General features: G+C 33.5%; 1 protein-coding gene across 1 annotated transcript; it reads right to left on the reverse strand.

The window, feature by feature from the left end:
• Positions 1–5,222: 5,222 nt before the first annotated feature.
• On the reverse strand, positions 5,223–6,842 carry LOC117926350 (anthocyanidin 3-O-glucosyltransferase 2-like). Its single transcript, XM_034845442.1, has one exon. It carries the CDS (start codon positions 6,719–6,721, stop codon positions 5,291–5,293), a length of 1,431 nt encoding a protein of 476 aa, XP_034701333.1. The 5' UTR covers positions 6,722–6,842; the 3' UTR covers positions 5,223–5,290.
• Positions 6,843–10,563: the final 3,721 nt, after the last annotated feature.

Raw genomic sequence — 10,563 nt, forward strand, 5'->3', positions numbered from 1 at the left:
TTTGATGATAACAAAACATGGTTTGAAACTAATATTATGTTGCAAGTGTGATTAGGTAAGAAGATTTCCAAAGTGGTAATCACAAAGACAAAATCAAGCCAAAGAGAAATCAATAAGAAGAAGAAGACCTCAAAGAGAAGTTCTTTTCAAGACCCAAGCTTCATAAGATCTCTTTGTAAGGTTGTTGGTGCACTAGGATTTTCATGCATTACATTATTTACTTATGCACCAAAATCATCCAAGAGTTTTTTCATTTTAAATCCTTTAAAGTTGGATGGTTTCATGTTTTCAACTAAAACCTTGTGTTAAATGTTTTCCAAACTTGTTTAAAAGGTTTTAAGTTGAAAAAGTTGGGTGTTGAGCCTAAAATGGCTCAACCGATTGAACCAGATGAGGAACTAGTCAACATCCCAACTCAACCAGTCGAGGAGTGCAAAAAACCTTCTCTCTATTCCAGAATGGTTGTTCAACCGGTCAAGGTGTGAACAGTAATTGGTTGAGGTTTAACAGTCACCTGTCAAGCATTAAATGCTAATGGCTAGTCAACTGATTGACCCCCAGCTCGACCGGTCGAACCCCTAACAACTAGTTTGACTTTTTTCCTCTATAAAAAGGCTTTAAATCTTCATTGTTTATAAGCTTAACCTTCCCAAACCTTTCTTGAATATATTTGAGCCTTGGAAGAGTGTTTTTAAGTGCACCATTGTTCTAAAACTTGCATATCTTTAGTGCATCATTCAATCCTAGTTTACTTATATCATTTGAGCCTAAAGTTGTATACTAAGAGTTTGTGAAATTATTTGTATATCTTTGAGAGGAAGAATCTAAGTGTGAGGTATCACATAAGGATTCTCAAGTGAGGAGTATCACTTGAGGGGTTGTCCAAGAGTGGGGTATCTCTTGAGAAGTGTAAAGGGTGCTTGGAGCCAAAAGTCCAAGAGAGTGGATTGAAACCATAATCCAATTGTATTGCTTGAAGGTTTGGTTTGGAAGCCTTGAACTAGTGGAACCTCAAGCTTGGGATTGAAGCTAGAGGAGAGTGGATGTAGGTCAGGTTGTGCCGAACCACTATAAAAATCTTGTATTTGTATTCTCTCTTCCCTACTCCTTTAGTTTATATGCAATTGCATTTCCATTGTTTTATTATATACTTGCATATATTTGTCTCTAACATTCACATAGTTTAAATTTAGAAAAAGAGACCATCACCCTATTCACCCCCCCTTTAGGGTAATTACCTTAGATTAAATTAACTTAATTTTTCTAACATCCATCATAATGTTAATAATAGAAATGTAACAGTCTTATGACCTCTAGAAAACAAATTATTTTGAATAATATAGACTACTTACATATCCATTTACAATAATGTCATACTTAAATGAAAGGAAAATAATTAAGAAACAAGTTCTCTATGGAGGAAAATGCTTCCGACTCCATCGTAATGTTAGTAATAGAAACGTAGACTGGATTTATACTATCTTGTATATAAGGCATAAATTGTTATATTAAGAGTTATAAATATGATATTCATTTAATTATAAGATATGTTGATTTGACAATAATCCAAGTGAACATTTGTTACTTGATTTATACTTTCAAGTAGAGCATGTAAGCTAACTCATGCTTGATGTTAGTTAAACTCTATGTTTTTTTTAAAAGAAAGACATGCCCCTTGTAGCTACAACTTTTGAGAGATAAATATACACATCAACTAATTATGAAAAATGATAGGATAAGTAAAACAATTAAAGCTTACCTAAGTCATACTATATTTTGGAATATAAGAATAATTCTCTTTATTTGATGTGTTCACTTATGTATACATTTGGGGACCCATCCACAAGACGATATTGCTCTTTAGTTTTTTGTATTTGATAACATCTTTGAATATTTTCAAATTGTGCAACCTTTACACTTACACTTACCTCATCTTCTTGCTTTAAGGAGTTTGGTCTTTGAGCCATATGGTTCCCTTTACTCTTCACATATTTGGATCCCAAAAAAGGCAAATATAGTCTTATTTTAATTAAGTAGAATTCCTACAAATCAATTTTGTTGTTGGACCTAATTAGATCTTGAACATAACCAAATCATGGAATTCCACATTTGAAGAACAACAACCTCAATAATTTAGGTAAATTGTCAATTATCGTATAATACTCTTTTTCTAAATTTTGTAATATGGAATTTAGTTTCTGTTAAAATAAAAAATGTATATACCCATAAAAAATTTTGATGTCTTTGTAAAAACTTTATCAAAATTATTAAAGATAAAAAAAGAGTTGAGAAGGAAACAAAAAAGTTAGAAAAATGAGAAAGTAATGAGATTCTTCGAATTTCGATGTTACATATATTTTAGCTTTATGAATTTCTTTTCGATGTGATTATAAAACACCTTTTTCTAAATATGAACCTATAATTAAACCAAATAAAATTATTAGGTCTAGGTAGAACATTAATTTGGTGTCTATCAAAAAGTACCATCAATTAGTTGGTATCACATGTGTAATTCAAATGTCATTACTTTGCAGCTAAGTCTTATTGTTTTATACCTCTTATATGATCTCATTGCATTAGACCTTGATCTTGTTTGTTTATAATCTGGTCGCATATGTTTATAACTTGGTCCTATATGTTTATACTTCGATTTAATGACCTAAATTTGATCTTTGATATGTACCAATTTGGTACTTAGATTTTCCAAAATTCTTACTGTTTGCTTATATAAATTATTATTGTTATAGTAATTTTTATATGGTACTGGCTTGGTTAGTGTATTACAATAGGTTGACAATTTTGCTCCAAAAATTAATAGTTATTGATTAGTTCACTATCATGAGTCTTATACCACTAACATGTTCAGGTTGAAGACACAAAATTTGAAGCCAAGGTAAGCATGTTTTAAGTTTGATATTATAACAATACAATAGTATTATACAATTCATAATTTGGTTGTAACTTAAACACTAGGGATATTTTTTGTGAGTTCCTGGTTGACTACTACCCTCCTCCAGCTATTTGCTTCAATGCCTTCCACTATTATGATCCTATAAAAAGGTGGGTTTGGACTTGTTCCGAGCAGACCCCTCTGATGATAAAGTCAACTAAGAGGAGTAAAGGAAAGAATTTATGGGGATCGATTTTCATACCTTCATTCCTTGTCTTCTTGTTGTATATAAGCCTAAGTTTTGTAACCTCCACTTAACCTTTATAACCCTTTTTTATTTTAGCATTTATCCTGTAACGTTAGCCCATTAGTGATGCATGATGCCTGGCTGGATGGGTCATTGCCCGCAGTGTCCACTTTTTTGTCCATAAATTTTTTTAAAAATTATTTAAAATTCCAATTTTTCTAAATTTAGTTTTATTAATTTGATATAACTAAATTATCTAAGACTTAGATATGAAAAGGATTTGAAAAATTATTTTGAGGGTGCAAAATAAAAAACCTTAAGAAAATCTACGGGTCCCATTTTTCTATGTTAGTTCAAAAGCTCTAGAAAATCAAGATCAAGTTCAAAGAATCTTGAAAGTCCTTTCAAGAGGGATAGACAAAGGTAAAATTTGAAGTTGTTATGCCTCAAGAATGATAGACAGGTTATTTATAAGGAATATGATGGAATAGTGCATTATAGTCGTGAAGAATATGTATATATGTTTATCAGTATAAAACATTCTGGAAGAAGCATATGCACTGTGTAAAGTAGTGCACAATTTTATAATATTTAGTAGATTTTTATTATTATTGATAGATTTATAGTCATTGCATCTGTAAAGATTGAAACAATCTTTTGTAGGTTATTTTCCAAATACGTGGTGTTCTTGTGTGATTGAATGTATTTTAAATTATCATGGCTCATATAATTTCTTTCGGATGCATATATAAATCAATAATTAAATTTTAATAACCAACCAAGTTAGCCCCAAGCAATGTGTCATGGCTTCAACCCAATTGGCTTTACGTATTGTAAGAACTTAAATTTTTAGATAAAATCAGTTATGAAATAAAATTAATAGTAAAATTAAAGAAAGAAAGAGAGGGGAGAATGGACACTATAAGAGATAGCTCTTGGAAAAATAAAATAAAATAAAATTTAAAGGAAAAAAAAGTTTTTATAAGGAGACAAACATTTCCCTTCGTATAAAGTATTTTTGTAATCAACATAATACTTGTTACATATTCTTTTCGGCAACCGAAAAACCCTTCTTCTTACATCTTCTTTCTACTAATGAAAAAACCATGAAAAAAAGAAAGGATTTGAGCTATTTAATTATTAAAAATAGTTTAAAAATTGAAGGTTTTTTTTTTTTTTTTTGTTATCACCTTGAATTTCATATTCAAAAGCATATAAGGAAAGTCCTCATTTAAAAAAAAAAAAAAAAAAGTTTTTATATTTTATATAAAATTTATTATTTTATTTATCCTCTTAAGTTTTTAGTAATTTCATTTTTTATTTTAATTTAATTTATATAATTTTAAGACTAAAAATGATTTTCTTTTAATTATTAATTAATTATATAAGTAACAAAATTAATTATTCAAGGTTCATTGAATGAAAATATTACATATGAATGAGAAATGTCCTTTCAACAAGAACCAGGCAGTCTATTAATACATATTATCGATCATCTATGCATTTTTCCTCTGCATAATCCCGGGGAATATACCCTCATCCAATCTAATTTTTAGATGATCAAGAAACAATCCCAACCATTAATATGGAAAAGGCAAATTTTTTAGTATTTATAACCATATGCATTTATTTTTTTCATTGGCCGAAAAGGAAAGAAAATTAAGTTAATAATTCAATACTAAAACTTTGAAAGTTTTAATTATATTCCCTTAAAATAATATTTTGTACATCTTTTTTTTATTATTATTTTCAAGTACAAAATGACATAAAATTTATTCATACCATTTCAAATTTTTCCACAATTAAACTTAGAAAAACTTGTAATTCTAAATCCTCGTGTCCATTTCATTTAGCAACTTCACCTTTATTTTCTTTCCCTATTGACTCAAGACAACTTCCTCCCATTTGTATGAGGCTATGCTAGAATCTTCGACTCTATTCTCTTACTTGATACGAATGGACTAGATAGGACTCTTTTCCATCCTTCCTTAAATTTGTGTCTAACTCCTCAAATATTTTCAAAAACAATATTATTTGCCAAGAGGATATTTAATTGTGCATTCATTGATTCATGAGACCTACATGTAATTAAATTTATGCCTTTTTAAACTTCGTCACTAAATAATATAAAGAGAAACAAACTAAATAATTCGTTAGATATCGCTTTGTTGCTTACATGGAATGTTGGCCATCATGTCATCAATAAAATGACCTAAGGAAAAGTGTGAGGATCCACCCTCTATCATCACTTTTCTACTTATTTTTTTTATTTCTTCTATCTTCTTCCTCACTTCACTGTCGATATTCATTAGATTCTTTAATCCAATTTCAATCTGTTCAGCACTTACAACATAACTACTATCCTTGTTATAATCCATTTTAATTTCTACTGCTAATCCCAAGTCTTTCACCACCTGAAACGCATTCATTTGTTGTTCTGCAAGCATCGGCCATGTGGCTACAGGAATACCATACCATATGCTTTCCAACACAGAATTCCATCCGCAATGAGATACAAATCCTCCAACCGCTGGGTGGGCTAAGATAGCTACTTGTGGAGCCCATCCGATCACCTTTCCAATCTTGGCTGTCCGATGTAAAAACCCTTTTGGTAGAACTTCCTCCACATTTGCATAATTTCTTGGAGATTCTATTTTGCCATTTGGTGGGGGTTGACGGAGGGACCACAGGAAGCGATACCCGCTACGTTCTAGCCCATGTGCTATCTCTTTGACCTGATCCCCACCAAAGCTTCCCATGCTCCCGAAGCACAGGAATACCACTGACGATGGAGGCTGATCATCAAGCCAGCTCATGACGGCAGTAGCATCTTGACGACCCCCGACAGACCCCCCTTGCATGTTGAGTACTGGTCCAACGGGGTACACCGGCGGTATTGTACTGCCAGAAAATGACTGAATAGCATGGGATTCGAGCTCAACAAATGTATTTACCATAATACCCTTGACTTGTCTGAATCTCCTCGTGTGATACAGAGACATCTCAGTCCCACCGCCTTCCTTGTCAAACATCACAGAAGGGAAGACCTTACCTGGAACCAAGTTGGCAAAACTCGGAACCTCCAACTCAGCATCCGAGTTCTTGAACTCATTGATATCCAAGCCCTCATGATCATGGAGAAACTGAAGACGGAACTTGAAGCCAAGAAAAGCGGCACTGGAAGTGAAGAAGAGATAGGAAGGCACCCCAAACTCATCGGCCACATCAATCATGGAGGTGCAGAACATATCAATAACAAACCCAGCGAGCCGAACCGAGTTGGAGCGAGTGAGTTCGTGGACGGCGTCTCTGAGTAGTGGTACCTGAGCTTTGAGGAATTCAGAGATTAAGAGAAAAGGCTCTGCCGCTCCTGGGCTGACCTCTACAGGAGGAAGTGTGACGAAACGTATGGAATCAGAGTCGGAGGTCATAGCACTATCATCGGACCAGAACGGAAACTTGATGATGAAGATTGTGATTGAGAATCGGGGGTCTCGCTGAGTAAGCAGCTTTGCAATCTCCACTGTGGCCGCAATGTGGCCAATCCCGGGAGATGGGATGAAGACCAGCTCAGTTTGCTTCATCACTAACCAGCGGTTACTGCAAAGAGAGAAAAATATCGAATGTTTTGAGGGCTTTGTGGTGGAGCGACACTTATACCTGTGGCTGAACGGGTTATAAACGACTTTTCAGTAGTCATGGCAGGCGAGTAACCGATGCATGTCTTTGCTGGTCCAGTCATTTTTCTTTTACTCGTCGTTTCTGTTCGATTTGTGGTTGGCCTGTATTGAAGATCGAGGCAACAGGGTGGTCTGATTGTGTGGATATAACATAGATATCATATCTTATCTCTCGTGATGGGTTGGGAATCATGGGATTCCTTCTTCTATCCTATCTATGGATGTTACTCTATCCTATATTTAACCAAAGGTAAGTGATCCCTCCTTCTTATTTATTTATTTATTATTATTATTATTTATCATTTTATGTAAGATCTAGGTATGATTTCATCATTCTTTGGTATTTTCTCATTTCATACTTTTCTATCCTGGTTCTTGTTGTATTTTTTTTTTTAGTTCATTTGGTAATTGGTCTGGATGTTATAGGTCACTCGTTTGTTTTGTGAGACTCTGGGTATGCTTGCTCTATTTCTGGATTTATTTTGGGTGTTTTCAACTTCTCTTGAAAGTATCCGATGCTCTGTTGCTTCCCATAACTTGATGTATCAAAACCATGCCCTTGTTTCCTCTGGATTCCACTTGCTCATAGCTCTTCGACAGTCCATGGCATAGAGCTAGGCTCATACTATGTTTTTATTACGTTTTCATTCTTCCATGTTTTTTTGCTTCGTTTCTTGTTGAGGGTGGATGACGCTCCTTCATATGGTGAGCTCTATCAAGCTAATGGACGTGGGGATGACATAAGGATGCATGCATTTTGGTAACCGGTCCTGCAACATCGTCTACCATTCCACATCCTTCAATCACCACACCCATGTCTTCATTCTTCATATCTTAATACACCCATCCCCATTTGTACCTTCATTTTTCTTTAACACCCAATACCCACTTCACTCACCACCTTTCTCATCTTCACAAACCCACTACTCACCGAACCCATTTCCCCCACACCATGTATCCTCCATGGTCGTCTTTAAACCCGCTTATCTCTCTAAATCTTCATGTACCCATCTTCTCCATTTATCTCACCCATTGTAGTAGCTCTCTTCATCATCAAACCATCGCCAAACCACCACCTGGATCACCACCCAAACCACCTACCCCCTCCATCACCACTGCCAACCCATCTTCCATTATCGAGCCACTTGAAGCTGTTAAGGCTGCTGCTACAATGCACTAAGTATGTCGTCATGGATAATTTGGACAACGTGAGTGATCCTTTGCCAGAGATTCCAGCACGGTTATTGCTGTTAGGGGCGTCGCTAGAGCGAGTCGTAGCTTACTTCACGGACGTGCTTCAAGCGTGTATAACCAGCTCGTGCCTTGGTACCTACACGGCTTTAATTGGCTTTCGTGGCGCCCCTACGTCCTCGAACAATAGGACGATTTGGTTCGTTTTTTTTTTTTTAGAAAAGAAGAAAGGGTCGATTGCGATGGCGATTTTGGGTTCGTCAGTAAGAAAGGTGCGACCGGGTGGAGGCGAAACCCATAGCCGAGATGACCAAGGGTGCAAGCCCCATTCCAGTCGACAATCTCCCTGGCACCGGGATCCATGCCAACACCGATATTTGTCGGTGCAATCACGCCAAATCTGGAAACGAGGAAGAAATGATGGAAGCTAGGACCCTGGGCGTCTTCGCCGATCATCAAAGATGAAAATTCCTCGTGATCCCATGCATGAGAGACGCTCCACCGGTGGTGAGAGGAAGGTTTAGAGGAAGCAGAAGGTAGGGAGTTGAAGATATGGAGGAGCGCAAAGGAATGGCCAGCAAAACGCATTTGGTGAGTTTGGAGAGGTTAAGGATTTGCATATAAAATTTTTGAGTGTTGTACTGGGCTTGCAAAAGGGAATACGTTATTGGAATATATGAATCTTGAGAGGGGCATGGGCCATGGTGAATGGGGTTGAGTTTATCACACAAATAATCAGTGTTGATTGGGCCTTCCGTAATGGGCCATTCCAAAAGAGAGGATTTTGATATGGACGAGGAAGAATCCTAAATTAGGGGCGCCTTTTTTGTTTTGATATGCTGCCTCGAGCCCACACGTTGCACAGCCACCTTTAGGCCTGCAATGCCAACCATTTCACTTTTTTTCATCTATTTTATTATTTTATTTATCATTCCCTCTTTTTTTTTATATTCCAAATTAATTTCCAAAGATTCCAATTATTACATTAATTTGTTTAATCACTTTTATTTCCGTTATCATTATTACTTTATTTACTTATTTGTTTATTTATTTATTATTAAAATTCCATCTTTAAATAATTTTTCAAAATTCTAATTTCCAATTTTAATTTCTAATTTTCAAAATTCTAATTTTTGCATTTATTTATTTAATCATTATTAATTTAGTTATTATTATTATTATTTTTATTTATTCATTTATCTATTTATTTTTAAAAAATATATTCTTAAATAATTCTCCAAAATTTCAGTTTTCAAATAACCTTTCAAAGTTCAACTTCCATAATTAATTTTCAATTTAATTATCAAAACTCTCATTCTTAAGTTTAACTTTCAAAACTTTAATTTTCAAAATTTTAATTTTCTGAACTTTAACTTCTAAAATTCCAATTCTTAAATTTAATTTCTAAAATTCTAATTCTTAAATTCAATTTTCAGAACTCCAGTTTCTTTCAAATAATTTTCAAAAATCCAATTTTCAAATTTAATTTCCAAACTTTAATTTCCAAATAATTTTACAAAATCCCAATTTTCATATTTAATTTTTAAGAAATCTCATCCCCAAATAATTTTTCCAAGTTCCAGCTTTCATAACTTCTAGTTTTAAATTATTTTTCTAAAATTCCAATTTTCGAATTTAGTTCTTAAAACTTCAATTTTCAAATAAGTTTCAAAACTTGATTTTCAAAAATTTGTCTTTCAAATGGTTTTAAATCTTTTAAATTTATTTATTTAATTTGTTTATCCACCCAATTTAATTATTTTATTTATTCATCTTTCATATAATAATTTATTTATTTATTTTATTATTTTACTTTATATTATTCGTTTATTTATTTATTTTTCATCATTATTATTATTATTATTTTTATTTTTTCTTTTCTTTCTTTCTCTTTTCTTCATTAAAATCCTAATTCACCAAAACCTAATTTTTTAATAAACGTGCTGCCATTTTTTATTCAGGCAGACATCTTGTGATTTTATTTGGTTTTTAATTATTTTCTCGTTTTTCACTATTTTTAATAAGCATGAATGAATTTTTCATAATTTAAAAAGTAATGAAATTTGTGAGATTAATTTATGCAAAATAAATAAGGCCTTGGTGAGAGCCCAACATATGCGATATCCTCATTGATTGATTGATTGCTCTACATGATTGACTTATTCCACTCTATGTCATGCATGCGATTATTCTGTGTTTGTTTACTAACCTTTGTTTTCCATGAAGTAAATTGACTTATCACTCAGGTACACTACTTGCCTCTCTTGTTCGTTCGGTTATCTTGTTTTGATTGATATTCATTTGGTATCTATGTTTGATCAATTAATTGTCATGTTTGCTTCATCTCATTACTAGAGACCCCTTTTTAGGGACTTAGAGGAGTGTTACGGTCTTTACCGTACCTTCCCAATAAGTAACCTGACCCCTGAGTCCATATCTGATTTTTCACGGACCTGTTTTTCCTTTAGAGTCACACTTAGGGTTTTTTTTTTTTTCTTATTTTGTTTTTCTCTTTAAAAATAAAACAAAAATAAGTGGTCACTCCAAGTCTTTTC

Source organism: Vitis riparia, chromosome 12 (assembly GCF_004353265.1).
Source record: "Vitis riparia cultivar Riparia Gloire de Montpellier isolate 1030 chromosome 12, EGFV_Vit.rip_1.0, whole genome shotgun sequence".
NCBI lineage: Eukaryota > Viridiplantae > Streptophyta > Magnoliopsida > Vitales > Vitaceae > Vitis > Vitis riparia.